At 43.7% G+C, this 15895-nt stretch overlaps 1 protein-coding gene across 1 annotated transcript in view; it reads left to right on the top strand.

The window, feature by feature from the left end:
• Nucleotides 1-170: 170 nt before the first annotated feature.
• The window catches only part of HEATR1 (HEAT repeat containing 1), a 33357-nt gene continuing 17632 nt past the window's right edge, over nucleotides 171-15895 (top strand). Inside the window, exons 1-20 of the mRNA XM_084868647.1 lie at nucleotides 171-272; nucleotides 460-620; nucleotides 2067-2283; nucleotides 2783-2924; nucleotides 3429-3530; nucleotides 3981-4121; nucleotides 5333-5544; nucleotides 5681-5814; nucleotides 6672-6774; nucleotides 7550-7660; nucleotides 8237-8354; nucleotides 9607-9714; nucleotides 9959-10054; nucleotides 10415-10503; nucleotides 11116-11327; nucleotides 11645-11766; nucleotides 12369-12560; nucleotides 13818-14001; nucleotides 14143-14279; nucleotides 15227-15419. Of these exons, the coding sequence (XP_084724773.1) occupies nucleotides 479-620; nucleotides 2067-2283; nucleotides 2783-2924; nucleotides 3429-3530; nucleotides 3981-4121; nucleotides 5333-5544; nucleotides 5681-5814; nucleotides 6672-6774; nucleotides 7550-7660; nucleotides 8237-8354; nucleotides 9607-9714; nucleotides 9959-10054; nucleotides 10415-10503; nucleotides 11116-11327; nucleotides 11645-11766; nucleotides 12369-12560; nucleotides 13818-14001; nucleotides 14143-14279; nucleotides 15227-15419 (2755 nt within the window). The 5' untranslated portion in view covers nucleotides 171-272; nucleotides 460-478. The remainder of the gene's footprint in view (nucleotides 273-459; nucleotides 621-2066; nucleotides 2284-2782; nucleotides 2925-3428; nucleotides 3531-3980; nucleotides 4122-5332; nucleotides 5545-5680; nucleotides 5815-6671; nucleotides 6775-7549; nucleotides 7661-8236; nucleotides 8355-9606; nucleotides 9715-9958; nucleotides 10055-10414; nucleotides 10504-11115; nucleotides 11328-11644; nucleotides 11767-12368; nucleotides 12561-13817; nucleotides 14002-14142; nucleotides 14280-15226; nucleotides 15420-15895) is intronic.

The raw sequence follows: 15895 nt of genomic DNA, 5'->3' as shown, positions 1-15895 counted from the left end.
CCTCCCGCCGCCCGCCCACGGGCGCAGAGACCCAACCCCTGGGGAGGCCGGCTTCCGGAAGTTCGGGTCGGAGAAGGCGGAGCTACGTCGCCAGGAGGCGGAGCCGCCGTTCGCGTTTCGAGGAAGTTTGTCCCTTTCCTCTCCCGTAGCGCCCGGAACCGGAAGCAGCGCTGAAGCGTGCGCTGGGCTTCCGGTCCAGAGCTGTCGTGGGCTCCATGTGGGAACTGGAGTGAGGAGTTTGCGACCCGAGCCCCGCAGACATCGAGCTCCCGGTGCGTGGGAGCTGGAGACGGGGGGTGGGGGACGGGGCAGGCAGGGCGCGGGGAGCGCGCGTTTGGAAGTCCGGGCGCCGGACGGAGCGGCCCGGGGCTCCCCGGGGGCGAGGGGCTGCCTGTAGGGGACCAGGCGGGGACCGCTCGGCTCACGGTGGGTGCGTTTCCTCGCCCGCCCGTGTCTCAGAAGCCCGCCCGCGGCAGAGATGACGTCCCTAGCCCAGCAGCTCCAGCGCCTCGCCCTCCCTCAGAGCGACCCCAGCCTCCTGTCCAGGGATGAGGTGGCCTCTCTGCTGTTCGACCCCAAGGAAGCGGCGACCATCGACAGGGACACAGCCTTCGCCATCGGTGAGCGCGGGCGTTCTGGATGCGGCTGCATTTCCTTGCTTTTCTCTCCGGACCTGCCCTCTCTCTCTCCCTGAGCGGTTCCTAACTTGTTGGCCTCACGTTGTGAGGGAAAGAGATGGGCAATCGGTGTGCGAGGGTCTGAGACGAATGCGAGTGCACGGGTGCGACCACGGGGCTAGGGAAGCCGTCTAACGCACAGAGAGGACGGACAGCTGCAGGGGGGCCGAGGCAGTGGCTGGGGTGGAGGAGCCGTCTTTCCAGAGGACTGAGCGCCTAGTTATTATCCTTCCTACATAATAAGCCCTAATATGCAAGTTGTCTGAATAGGGGAACGAGGGGTTGGCTCGCTAAGATGTGCACTGGCTGGGGGGGGGCGGGGGGGAGAAAGACTTCAACGCAAGAGCGTAGAGGCAAACCGATGGGGGCGTGGGGGTGGTGGCTGGAGGACATGGCCTGGCCTGCAGGTCACTCCATAGATGGCCCTGATTGCTAGCCAGGCCTAGGGACCCTATCCTATACATTGGGAACAGTCTCTTAGACTCAAACATTAAAACTTGGCAAGGCTACTCTAACACTGAAAAAACAGGGTGATGCAGCGATGACATGCATGGACTCTGGCTTGCACAGTTTTTGTTTTTTTTTTGTTTTTTAAATATATTTTTTATTGATTTTATACAGAGAGGAAGGGAGAGAGATAGAGTTAGAAGCATCAATGAGAGAGAGTCATCGATCAGCTGCCTCTTGCACACCCCCTACTGGGGATATGCCCTTGACCGGAATCGAACCCAGGACCCTTCAGTCCCCAAGCCGACGCTCTATCCATTGAGCCACACCGGTCCTGGCATGGCTTGCACAGTTTGTGATCAGCCCTGATTCTGACACTTAACAACTGTGTGAAAAAGACAATTATTAATCTCTGCTTCAGTTTTTCCACCCATAAGGTGGGGGGGATGGTACTGCTGCCCCAGAAGGATCGTGTTGTGTACTACTTTTTATAATCAGGGCAAAAAAAAATGCAGCTGCCCATACAACAGCAAGATGCCTTTCGCCTGTATGGAAAGTATGGTCACGGGATTGCGAGAGGGATGTCCGACTGCCGGTTTAGGCCAGAGAGCCTCCAAGGGGTCCCATATTTCGAGAGGGTGCAGGCCGGGCTGAGGGCCCCTCCCGCCCATAAATTGTGTGCACCGGGTCCTCTAGTAGCAGATGTTAAACACACACACACACACACACACACACACACACACACACACAAAACACACAGCCTGTTTGAGGAAGTATTTGTTCTCCTAGTTGGTGCAATGCTATTTATTCTCTAGTTGAAAACGAGGAATCTATCCTTGGGACCATGTTACAGATTGTGCACGCTAACAGGATTCAGAGTTCTTTGCGGGGTGATCCGCGCCTCCTTGCAAAGGATCGTTAAAGGAATGGGCCTTTCCCCAGGGTGCACCGGGCTGGAGGAGCTGCTGGGCATCGATCCCGCCTTCGAGCAGTTTGAAGCCCCGCTGTTCAGCCAGTTCGCCAAGACCTTGGCACGCAGCGTGCAGACCAAAGCCGTGAACAAGCAGCTGGATGAGAACATCTCGTTGTTCCTCATCCACCTGTCCCCCTACTTCCTGCTGAAGCCGGCGCACAAGTGCCTGGAGTGGCTGATTCACAGGTAGGGACCAGAATTACAGAGCTGATCAGGGACTGGCAACTTGGATCTTTAAAAAAAATATTGAGTAATGACAGCATGTACCCATTGAAAGCTGAAAGATGAGGATAGCAAGGGAAGCTGAGGCAGCTGTGGAAGGCGGGCCTGGAGCACTGCCGCCTGGTGGGCCGGTTGCTTCTCTGATGGTTTGTTAATTAACATAATCCCACAGTTATGTTAATGTTAAAGTAGGTTAAAACAAAGTTGAGAGAAAGTGACTAGGACCCAAGTTTTGATAATTAATATTTTAAATATTACCACATAAGAATGGGCTGAATGGTGTTGAGTAATTCAGTGCAAAATAGAGGGCTGTGTTTAATGCTCTGTATCCTGTATTACGTGATTGTTTTCACTGGTATTCATTCTGAGGACTTTTAGCTCATTGATCATACAGTCTGGACACGTAAGGAAATACATGCTTGTAAGGTTTGTGTCAATTTGAATTGTTTGCTTTTCTCCCCAGGTTCCACATCCATCTGTACAATCAAGACAGCCTCATAGCTTGCGTTCTCCCGTACCATGAGACAAGAATATTTGTGCGGGTTATACAGCTTCTAAAAATTAATAATCCAAAGCACAAATGGTTCTGGTTGTTGCCCGTTAAGGTATGATTGTTGAATGACCCATATCTGTGACCTGTACATATCCTGATTAAGATGTAGTTTGGGAAAAATAAAGTCATTAGTGCTTCTGAGGGTATTGCCCTCCATCACTTTTATTTCCTGACTTCCTGTTTAAACTATGATAACAGCTGAGTTTTATTTATACCTGATCCAGGGAGTGCAATTTACATAGAGGCTGAGGCAAAAGTAGGTTTACAGTTGTGAATACAGGAAACAGCTTATTCTTTTGCTGTTTATTAATTATTTTCCATATGAAGCCTGGGGTGGCTAAGTTGATTTGAGTGTCATCTCGTACACCAAGCAGTTGTGGGTTCAATTCCCAGTCTGGGCACATACCCAGGTTGCTGGTTTGATTCCCCAGTCAGTACTCCCGATGGGAGGCAACCAATCGATGTTTCTCTCTCCCTCTTCCTTCCTGTAAAAACATAGACCCATGAGGATTCAAAGTCACGGTCAGTCAGTGGCTGTTCTTTCTGTCTCTGACAGCAATCTGGAGTGCCCTTAGCTAAAGGAACTCTGATTACCCACTGCTACAAAGACCTTGGATTCATGGACTTCATCTGCAGTTTGGTAACAAAATCTGTGAAGGTGAGTAGTCTATTGTCTCATGAGTGTGTAATTCCGTTACAAGGCTGCTTGCTCTGAATGGAGAAAACGTATTGAATTTTCCCTAGTCACAGTGGTGGTTGGAAAAAGTACCTTTGGTAAAGGCCCCTCCTGTTCAGGAGTGTGAGCAGTGGGTCAGTCTTTCATGATAAAAGATGTTTTTCTACAAAAATTAACTCCTTGCCAAATTCTAGTTATAATGATTGTTGAAACAGTTTAAAGAGACAGTCTCAAAATGTCAGCAAGACTGTTCAGTCAGCCTTGTCACTTTCACGTGAGCCATTGATTCTGTGTATTTATTTAATGTTGCAGATGGTAAAAAAATTAAAGTGTTCGCGTTAAGGAGCTGAAGAGAGCTGTACAGGTTTTTATACTTGTATTAAACTTGGCCTTTCACTCCTTAAATGTGTTTTCTTTGTGCTTCTGTTCCAGGTTTTTGCTGAGTATCCTGGGACTTCTGCTCAGTTGCGGGTTCTCTTAACTTTTTATGCTTCTACCATCGTGTCTGCCTTGGTGACGGCTGAGGACTTATCGGACAATATAGTTGCTAAGCTATTTCCCTATGTCCAAAAGGTCGGCCCTGCTCAAGTGTATAGCAGATTATTTTGTACTTGAAGAGATGTTCTTGCTTTTAAATGTTTAAATTGGACATAAGCGTTCTAAAATAGTTTCAGAGATTTAACTTTGAGGTAAAAAGATGACTTTTTTTATGGTCTTACAAACCAGAGTAGACTTTTATTTTATTTATTTTATTTTTAATATATTTTATTGATATTTTACAGAGAGGAGGAAGGGAGAGAGATAGAGAGCTAGAAACATCGATGAGAGAGAAACATCGACCAGCTGCCTCCTACACACCCGCTACCGGGGATGCGCCCGCAACCAATGTACATGCCCTTGACCGGAATCAAACCCGGGACCTTTCAGTCCGCAGACCTACACTACCACTGAGCCAAACCGGTTTCGGCCAGAGTAGACTTTTAATTAAGGCTTCTTAAAACAAATGCTGGATATTTGACCTTGCTAGTGTCTCCCCAGTATACATGTTCCATCTTTTTTTGTTTGTTTTAGTGTAAAACAACATAAATTTATCCTTTCGCAGTTCTGGAGGTTAGAAGTGTGACATCAGGGCGTTGGCAGGGAGCTCTGAAGGAGAATTGCAGGCCTCCCCCAGCTTCCGGCGTTTCTGGCAGCCCTGGTGCTCCCGGCCTCGTGGTAGCATAACTCCCGTTTCCGCCCATCCTCATGTGGTGGTCTTCCCGCCCACATTTCTTCTCTTAGCCATGTTACCTCACTGGGAGGGAACAGGTTAGCGAATCTTGATGGCACAGGCTCATTACTGTGTTTACACTGACTCCTGCTGCTCAGTGTTTCTGCTTCCCTGTTGCCTTGGTGCCACCACCATCCCAGCCCCTGGAGGTACTGCTTTTACTTCCCACCTTGTCCCACCATCATTGTGTTCACTCAGACGCCCCCGTTTCTGATTGAAGTCTCCCTTACAGGGGTGGGAATTTGCGTAGAAAGAAGAGCTCTTTGGCTCCTGGCAGGATGTGTGGCAGGTATTCGAGTGGGAGACCTCTGAGGTCCCTCCTCTTGCCTTGTCTGTGTCCACTCAGGAGAGGGAGGGGGCAGCATCTTGATTTTTCACTTCTGAGGAGTGTGCATTAGGTAGCATGAATCTGCAGTTTATGGCACTTCTAACTTGTCAAGGTAAAGTGACATTTTAAGTAGACTAAAATAATATACAGTTCATTATTTTCCCTTATATTTTAAAAAATATTTAGGGATTGAAATCGTCTTTACCAGATTACAGAGCTGCAACGTACATGATAATATGTCAGATCGCTGTGAAAGTGACCATGGAAGAAACCATCGTCAACTCATTGGCCTCACAGATCATCAAAACGTTGATGAAAACCCCCTCTTTGATCAAGGAGGGACTGGGCTGCCTGATAGTGCTGCTGCAGAGGCAGAAGCCAGAGAGCCTGGGGAAAAAGTACGTATTCTTGAGTTGAGACATGATAATTAGATGTTATTTTGAATCTCTTTTTATTTTTTATTTTTTTTAGGATAAATTGCTATTTATTGTGTAACTTGTAAAGTCAACCCCTTCTGTTCTTGTCTCTCCAAAGGCCATTTCCTCACTTGTGCAATGTTCCCGATCTTATCACAACACTGCATGGGATTTCCGAAACATACGACATCAGTCCTCTCCTGCGGTACATGCTTCCCCATCTGGTCATCTCCATCATTAATCATGTTACAGGTATGTGGTTTTACATTTCATGTATCAGAACATGTTTCTAATATTTAATTCTCTTAACATAGGAGCCATGCCTATGCTCGTACCTTTTCTTTTTAAATAGATTTTTATTAGAGAGGCAGGGAGAGGGAGAGAGAGAAAAACATCAATGATGAGAGGGAATCTCTGATCGGCTGCCTCCTGCACGCCCCCTGCTGGGGACGGAGCCTGCAACCCAGGCAAGTGCTTTGATTGAAAATCGAACCGGTACCTCCTGGTTCATAGGTCAGTAGTCAACCACTGAGCCTTGCCAACCCGGTTAATTGTTTTATTTTATTATTAGTTGTTAATCTCCTTCTCTGTGTAACTTATAAATTAAACTTCATCACAGATACATATGTAGAGGAAAAAAATGCTGTACATAAAGTGTTTGGTGCCATCCAAGGTTTCAGGCATTCACGTGGGGTCTTCAGACATATTCTCAAGGGAAGGTTTAACGAGATGAGATCTAGGTTCATGTCCCAACTTCAACTACTTGTAATGAGATCTGGAGAAAGACAATTTTTTGGATTTCTGTTTCATTAAAGAGGTAGGCATGATCATCCTTCTTTTTAAAAATATAGAGAATTTTAAGTAAAGTATAAATGAGGGTAGTAATATATGCAGAAATGCTTTGAAAAATATAAATGACAAAATAGGTGAAAGACAATTTTGAAAATAGATTTTAAAAATGCCCCCCAAAAGTGAAGTTTTAGTGTACATGTTTTAAAGTTATTCCTGTAGGAAAGTTTCTGCTCTCATGTAAAAACTAAGTGGATATAATAGTGTAAGCATGCAAAAGTCGCTTAACCAATCCATTTTAACTTGTCATATATATTTAGGAGAAGAAACTGAAGGGATGGATGGTCAAATCTACAGGAAACACTTGGAAGCTATACTTACACACATATCACTGAAGAACAACTTAGACCATTTGTTGGCTAGGTAAGTGGCTATTTCAAACATGCTTTTGATTTGTATTATCGTAAGTATTTTAGTCCAGTAATAGCGACAACAGAAAAACTAATTTCTTTTGCTTATCTTTAATGCTTATACCTGATCATGAAAAGTTAATAGTTAAGCCAAATTTGGGTTATAGCTTCATGTAAATTGTATGTGTTTAGTTTCCTAAACATAAATGGACCAAAATGCCTGAAACAATTGTTATTTAGTAACTATCACCTAGAAACTTCCTATTAAGGATTGATATCCAGTGAAAGTTATTTCTTCCTTTTCTGTAAAAATCGTTCAGTTTCCCATTTTCTTTTCTTGCTCGAAGAGCAGCTTGATACGGTGCAAAGAATGTATGCACAGCGATGAGATGCGAACTTGAACCCTTCCCTGACTTCCCTAGGAGAGTAGGGTGGGCAGTTCTGGAGGCCAGGCTGCCCAGATCTAGGTTTGACCTTGTGACATGGGTCCTCGTTCCTGCTCTTGCTCCCAGCATTGGCTTGTGAATGGAAGGGGAGCATGCGTGTAAGGGGAGCTTGGGCTCTGGATTCAGACTGGGAGCTCATCTTTGGAAAGGCACAGTGCAGCGGCTGTGTCTGTCCTCGTTTGACATCAGGCAGGTATAAGACTTCCTAGCCCTAGTGTGGTATCTGTGAAATAAGTAGTTTTCTACCTGGAGGTGATGAGAGTTAGAATATTTCTACACCACCTAGGACATGTAGGTACTCAAACAACTCTCATGTCAGCTAACACTGGTTTTATTTTGCAGCCTTCTTTTTGAAGAGTATATTTCATATAACTCACAGGAAGAAATCGATCCTAATAAAGCATCTTTGCTTAATGAACAGTTTCTCCCACTTATCAGACTTTTAGAAAGCAAGTAAGTTGTGTGTATTCATGCCTTTTGTTTTGTTAATGTGTGCCTCGTGATTCATTTTAGTATAGTAAATGAATTGTACAAAGCCTGTCCTTTTTTTTCCCCTTCAGGAAGGGGCAGTGTAGGATTTATATTTCAAATATTAGAGGATAATTTTTTAAAAATATATTTTATTGATTTTTTACAGAGATGAAGGAAGAGAAGAGAGATAGAGAGATAAACACCGATGAGAGAGAGACATCAACCAGCTGCCTCCTGCACACCCCACACCAGGGATGTGCCTGCAACCAGTGTACAAGCCCTTGACCGGAATCGAACCTGGGACCTTTCAGTCCACAGGCCAACTCTCTATCCACTGAGCCACACCAGTTTCGGCGAGACACTTTTTTGTTGTAGTAAATAAATCATGGGAACAAATTTGATCCGTATCAATTGGTTTTACATAAAACTGTTAAAGTTTTAGTCTCAAGCTCAGTAATATTAAAACTTCTATTTATGTCTTTGATACATACAGGGTACGTGTGGTTAATAACTTTGTATAATTTTTTATATGAATTAACTCTTTGAATTTCTTCTCAGATATCCGAGAACGCTAGATATTGTCTTAGAGGAACACCTAAAGCAAATCACAGACCTAAAAAAACAAGAGCTTTTTCACCAGTTTATCTCTCTTTCTACGAGTGGAGGGAAGTACCAGGTGAGTTTTCCTTCAGAGGAACTGAGACAGTTTGGGGTATACCTGTGAGTATTTGAAGAACTCAGAAGGAAATGGGCTATTTCACTCCTCTCTTTGGAGTGTTTTATGGAGAGATGAGATTTTACAATTTTGCCTAGTTATTGAGGTAAGGCTAAGAGACTGGTTAAATATCAGGAGTAAAGTACGGGACTTGAACTGAATGTGGGACTTATTTCAGGAAACGTAGTATTTGGAGATTCTATATTTGATGCTAATTAGTAGTCACCAAAGGGTGGCCTCCCGCCGAAACTGGTTTGGCTCAGTGGATAGAGCGTCAGCCTGCGGACTGAAAGGTCCCAAGTTCGATTCCGGTCAAGGGCATGTACCCTGGTTGCAGGCACATCCCCAATAAGGGGTGTGCAGGAGGCAGCTGATCGATGATTCTCATCGATGTTTTTAACTCTCTCTTCCTCTCTGTAAAAAACCAATAAAATATATATATTTTTTTAAAAAGGATGGCCTCCCTCAGGTTGTAGTGTCCTGACCTTTCCCCTCTGTCTGCACTTGTCAGGTGGTACAGTCACCCAGGGGGCTAAGTCATTGGTCAGAAAAAAGGAGGTGGACTTTTATTTCTTGATCATGTTAGAACTTCAGAAGTTTTCTGGTGATTCACCCTAAATCTTTATACTAGAAGTTAAACATGTAAGCAGCTTTTACAATTAGCCTTGAAAATAAATATGAAGAGACATCATTGTTGGTTTTTCTCCTTCATAATTAGACTTTCATCTTTTACTTCCAAATCTTAGCTTGGTATACAGATTTCTTTAGTCTAATTACATAAGTGAGGTAGGTTGTTAGTAATTGGAGTGTTACTATTCTGTTGTATAATTTAGAGGAATTGCATCTGTCTTCAGTGATCAGTTTTTTTTTAATTTAATTTTCATTAAGGTGTTAAAATAATGACTTACCTCAGATGTTTTTCACCTCGGAATCATATATATAAAGAATTCAAAATTACTTTGTTGTGTTACTAAGTTAAACCAACATATAAACACAAGCATAAATCAGAGCATTAACACATATTTTTTCATCTGTTTTAAGCCATCCCATGTTCTGGGGACAGAGGTTTTGCTTTGCTCTCCGGTTTCTGAAATTGGACAGTTGTTACTGGTGTGTGGGGCAGTTTTGGGTGGTTTTCTCTGGTTTTCATTCTAGATCCTATGCTGCTCAGGGTTAGTGGTGAGTCATTTGGTAATTGTGATGAATCCTTTAGTTTCTAGCAGATTCCAATACCTCCTTGATGCTCAGTCTGAATCATCCACTGGCCCCTGTGAGACTTCTGGCCGTTAATCATCTGAAAAATATCATGAAAACATCCCAGGTGGGTGTCAAATAGCTTTTATTTGTGATCTTTTTATCCTTATTGTGAACTCATCTCAAAAGGCCCTTTCGAGATTGTGTAGTTCAAGGCCAGCGTGCCCAAGGTGTTTGCGTTTGCATTCAGGGCAAAGCATGTGGTCCGTGTCTGCATTCCGGAGCGATTTCCACAAACCCAGCTTCCTTCCTAGTGTAAGTCTTACAAGGTTTTAGCAACAACTAAATACTTTTTTTCCCCTCTTGCTCAGGAGAGCATCGATGAGTCTTTCATAAAAGAAGCTATTTTAGCCCGATTAGGTGATGACAGTATAGACGTTGTTTTGTCAGCAGTAAGTGCTTTTGAGGTGAGTGAATTTGTTATTCATTGAAATGCACATATTTTGGTAAATAAATTTCTGTGATTCTCTGCTGTAGGCAGGAATATATTGAAAATTATTCTTCCATTGTAAATTTGTTCTCTTGAGAGCACAGACGTAAGCCTGGTTGGGGAGAGCGCTTAAGAGTAATGAGATTGCACTTTGTGAATTTTACCTTGGGTTTATGGGGAATTGGCTGGTGGATGCCACTTTTGAGAAATTGCTGTCATAAAACTTTAAATTACACTAGGATTCCTGGGAGATAAATTATTTGTAATTCATTATTTTTTTAAGTTTATTTAATAAGCACCGGATGTAAAAATTTACTCGGGATATTTCTTTCCCTAGATTTTCAAGAGCCACTTTAGTCCAGAGGTGACTGTTTCAAATCTTCTGAATCTCTTTCAAAGGGCAGAACTTTCCAAACATAGGCTGTGGTATGTATTCCTTTCTCCTCATACACTTTTGAATTGGTGTAATTTTTTTATTATTATTATTGATTTCAGAGAGGAAGAGGGAGAGAGAAACAGTGAGAGAGAGAATCATTGATTGGCTGCCTTCTGTGTGCCCCCTACTGGTGATCGAGCCCACAACCCAGACATGTGCCCTGGCTGGGAATGGAACTGTGGCCTCTGGTTCATGCATTGATACTCAACCACTAAGCTCCTTAGAGAAAGAGAACTTATTTGTAGGGTTTTGTATCGTATTTGATTCTTAGCACATAGAATGTGTTCAGAGAATTTTTGAACTCATAAATGAATTTCTGGTTTCTAGTGGAGATAAGATATATATTGTGACAAGTTTTATGTTATATTAACCTAATGTGATTTCTCAAAAAAAAAGGCTTGACAGCTAGTTTAAAATTACTGTCCCAAATAATTCCTTTATTAGCATGGATTTTAGGTGACCATCCTGGTGTTTCTGAATAACATATTTGATGAGGAGACTAGGAAGTCACTGGAGCTAGAACAATGGAATGATTTTTTTTTTTTTGCTGAATTGAAGTGTCTAAGGTGTCTCTGAACCAGATGTGCTTTGATACGCTTCAGGTATGAGGTCCTTGAGGTGGCCGCAGACATACTGAGTAAAGAAGAGATGCTGAGTGGAAACGAAGAGTTGGCTAACCAGGTGGTGGTGCATCTGCTTCCGTTCATGGTCATCGACAGTGATGACCTGGAGTCGGCGGAGACGAAATTTGCTGTTTATTTATCCAAGTCGGGAATTTGCTCTCTGCACCCTGTGCTTAGAGGCTGGAAAGCAGGTGAGAAAAAAATGAACAGAAAACACTTTCAAAAGAAGATAAATACAATTAAAAATTGGCTATACTTGTTCTTTGAAGTCATACTTATTATATGTGCCAGCAAGATGAAATTTGTTTTTGCTGAGATAAAACATATACAATGAGAAAGACGCTGACTCACAAATTCAGAATTGTATAAAAGGAAAAATAGAAAACAAACCTTTATGGGGAAATAGTAAAATTTTTCCTCATGTTCCTTACTCTACATGATGCTTTAGGTGAGTATTGGTGGCGTAAGGGCCCTGTGCTTAAATTTTATTTATTTATTTTTTTTTCAGCTCTTGAAAATGTGATTAAAAGCACAAAATCTGGCAAACTAATTGGTATAGCAAATCAGAAGATGATTGAGCTGCTGGCTGACAATATAAAGTCAGGGGATCCTTCTTCAGGGTTAAAGCTGGTGGGTCAGCTGTTGAAGTTCATCACCCAGATTTCCTTCTTGTAATCTTATTAGATTCTCCAGATTTGCTTTACTAGATTCTTCTTTTTTTTCCCCCCACTTGTTTTATTATTAATATCTTTTGCATTCTTGAGTCATTTGTTTTGCTCTAAACATATATAGTGTTGTATCGTATATTCTGCAGATTATTAAAAATCCTTAACATTTTATATGATTTATTTCATATTGGACCAAAAAGAATAATGTATACTTTTTCACTTCCTTTTTTCCCCCCCTCTTATTTAAAATATTAAAGTTAAATTTTTGTTAAAATAGCAGAATATCTAAAGGAGGAGAAAATTTTCTTTTGATGTAGACATACACCTTTGTAAAATTATTTGGGTTTTTGATTTAAAAACATCCAATTGGCAAGCACAGTTATGTTCATTATAATTTCTGAGATTCTTTTTATAATTAGAAATTAGTAGTTACTACTACCTCTTTCACGCTTTATATTTGTCATCTGACTTGAAATGCAAAACACAATACGTAGATAGCCCTCAGGTAGAAAAAATGGGCGCAAACCAAGAGCCACCGGTCACGGACCCTGTCTGTGTTTGAAGGTGGGGGACTTGATCAGCGTCGGGGAAAAGGACTCCTTCAGCGTGAAGCACAAGGTTACTTTCCACGTGGTCATGGCCGTGCTTGTCTCTTGCTGTTCATCTTCAAAAGGAACTCACTTTGCATTTGCGACAAGAGTCTTCAGTTTGTTGCAGAAGAAAATAAAGAAGCTGGAAAGTGTCATGACTGCCGTGGTAAGGAGGCGCAGTGCATGATGGGTAGAGGAGCACGTGGCCTGGCCATCGGGAGGTGCAGGTGCTGGGTGCTCGGGGCTGGCAGGAGAGTGGAGCAGCCTTGGCAGCCGGAGAGAGTGGACCCGGTGCTCTCTTCCTTTTGCAGAAAATTCTAGATTTCAGAGCCGCAGTGTTGTGTCTGTGTCAATTACTGGGAAGGTAATCGGGTAAGCTGTACCTGACTGCCCGTAGTGGTGGAGAATTCACTGCATGTGCCCCTGCTTGAGCAGAAGACTCCTCGTGCTCCGTTTGCTGAAAATAGACCTTCTGTGTTATATTAGACTTGGCCCTCACAGGCCTCCTGCTGTCTCTGAGTGTTACTAAGTTACTACTACCGTGTTTCCCCAAAAATAGGACATCCTCTGAAAATAAGACCTAGCGCAACTTTGGGAGCAAAAATTAATATAAGACACTGTCTTCTTTTCGGGGAAACAGGGTAGTTTATATCTTTATTAGTACCACATCTTGTGGTAATAAAGATTGTTTCTTTTGATATCTGCCCTGCACTGCAAGCCTCCAGCGTGCTTGGGTCTGGGGTGACCCTGTGCATTCCTACAGAGCTTGCGAGAACATTTTGGAACGGTTTGAGGCCTCGCTCTGCTGCATCCGGAGCAAGGTTATAGAAATTTCAGACAAAAAAAAAAAAAAAAGCAAAATGAAAACAACAACAAAAGTAAATAATGTCTTCCCTATCTAATAGTATTTTGTTGTTATTTGTCCTCCAAATGAATTACATGTTTTTCACATTGACAGATACCCTCAGGATTTTATAAGTTATGTGAACTTAAGGAATAAATCTTTACATTTTATTTTATTTATCTATTTTTTTTTTTTAATATATTTTATTGATTTTTTACAGAGAGGAAGAGAGAGAGCTAGAGAACTAGAAATGTCGATGAGAGAGAAACATCGACCAGCTGCCTCTTGCACACTCCCTACTGGGGATGTGCCCGCAACCAATGTACATGCCCTTGACCGGAATCGAACCTGGGACCTTTCAGTCCGCAGACTGACTCTCTACCACTGAGCCAAACCAGTTTCGGCCAAATCTTTACATTTTAAAAAGTTAGCCCCGGCAGGCCCTTTTTAACCTCTTAAGTTCGGTAAACGTGCTATAGTCTGGACTGTATTTGTTCTCAGTGTAGAAGGGTGGACAAGTTGAGTGTCTCCTGTTGGCCTCTTTAAACCTGTGCTGTTCTTGTTGCCTTGCCATTTCAGGAAGTGCCCCCGGAGTGGCATTCCGAGCTGATGCTGGACAGAGCTATGCCAGTGCAGCTGTGGGCACATTACATCCAGCAGGCTCGCACTGCCCAGAGGATTGCCGTGGAGGACTCTGTGCTGCTCCTCTTTTCGCTGAAAAACTTCATTCATGCACTGAAGGCGCCTAAATCCTTTCCCAAAGGTAGGACAAGGTGGGAACCGTTTGAATGTGACGCCCTGGGGGACGGAATTCTTGGATGCACGCCTGTGCTCATGTTGAGTGAAACGGCCCAGCAGTGATCCTGGAAAGTCACGCATGGCCTCTTTCGTCGCCTACGTGTAGGTGGCGTGTGGTGGAACCCCGAGTGCCTGGAGGAAGACGGCAGACACTACCTGCGCCTGCTCCTCGGGCTCTTCGAGATCATCCTCGGCGGCGCTGACAGCACGCACTTCCGGGTGCTGATGAAGCTGTTCATGAAGGTGCGAGGCTCCTCTTTTTTTTAAAAAAAATATATATTTTATTGATTTTTACAGAGAGGAAGGGAGAGGGAGAGAGAGTTGGAAACATCGATGAAAGAGAAACATCCATCAGCTGCCTCCTGCACACCTTCCACTGGGGATATGCCCGCAACTCAGTACATGCCCTTGGCCGGAATCGAACCTGGGATCTTTCAGTCCGCAGGCTGACACTGTCCATTGAGCCAAACCAGTTTCGGCTGAGGCTCCTCTTTCTCAGACGTGCTCTTCCCTTTCAAGCAATGCAGATGTTTTAGTCATGACTGTTTTGAGTGAAAATGAAAGTAGGCTTTTAAATAGCAAAGAGCATTTGATGGTAAACACTGGCCTTGCCGAGCAGCGCTGTGATCACGGCCCCGGTCAAGAGATTTGACAGAGACTGACATTGCCGCCTGCCTCTGGTGAGCTAGGCCTGGTCACGTGCAATCAATCTGCTTGGTGGGTTCGGGCCATTGCCCACGAGATACTGCTGTTCAGACCGGTGATTGGGTGTGTGCAGTCACTCGGGTGAGAAACTCTCACGGCACCAGCGACCTGCCTTCCGAGCCGCGTTTGACACGGCGGACACGTCCGCTCTGTCTTTGCAGGGCTTCCTCAGCGAGGCTACCCCGGCCCCACTCCTCACGCTGTTCTGCTTAGAGTCCCCGGGCGTTTTTTTGTTGTTAAATGTGTTCAAGTGCAAAGTCATAGCGAGTCCTCTGAATATCAGTCCTCTGGATTTATTTACATACTTCCCAGTTTGCTAAAATACCAAGTATAGAGTAAGTAAGGGTAAGTGGCTAGACAAAGCAAAATACTGTAATAAAATATTTTTTTCCTACAATTGTAGACTAAGGAAAAGGGACTAGGAATCAATCTATATATTTAGGAAAATTTAAGCGTCACTGCTTTTGTCTGTTTCTTTCATTCAGGTGCATCTGGAAGATGTTCCTCAGCTGTTCAAGTTCCTTTCCGTTGCGTGGACCTACGGGTCTAGCCTTGCAAATCCACTGAGCTGTTGCGTGAAGACTGTGCTGCAGACTCAGGCCCTGTACGTGGGCTGTGCAGTGCTCACCTCGCAAAGGCCCCAGAGCAGAGCCCAGCTGGCCTCCATGTCCTCCCCAGGTACTTCCGAGCGTTGTCATGTCCCGCCCGCGGTGACTGCTCTGCACCCTTCCCTGTACATAGTACATGTGGGTTATAGTTTGGAGAATTTCTTTTTTATAGATTTTAAAATAGAGCATGTGCATGTTACCTCCTCTTCCCCCCCCCCCCCCAACTAAATGAACTGTGTGTTTACTTCTATGTGTTGCTTAACCATCATAATACAATTCAGTATTGAACTAAAATTTCTGCATTGAAAAGTGAAGTCAGCCCTAGCTGGTGTTGTTCAGTGGATAGAGCATTAGCCTGTGGATTGAAGGTCCGGGTTCAGTTCCTGGAAAGGGCCAGTAAAGTCACAATAAACATCAATTCAGGACAAAATCTCTGTAAAGCTCGATGCACTGATGGGTAACTTCCCCCACACAGTTGTATAAGGATGTGTGTACAGGGTGCCTGCAGCGGTTTTTATGTGAAAAGTGTAGAAACCTAAACTTTCT

This window comes from Pipistrellus hanaki (genome assembly GCF_964339955.1).
Source record: "Pipistrellus hanaki genome assembly, chromosome: 20".
Lineage (NCBI taxonomy): Eukaryota > Metazoa > Chordata > Mammalia > Chiroptera > Vespertilionidae > Pipistrellus > Pipistrellus hanaki.
Note: the sequence above shows the minus strand (reverse complement) of the source record. Positions and strands in the feature narration are given on the sequence as shown.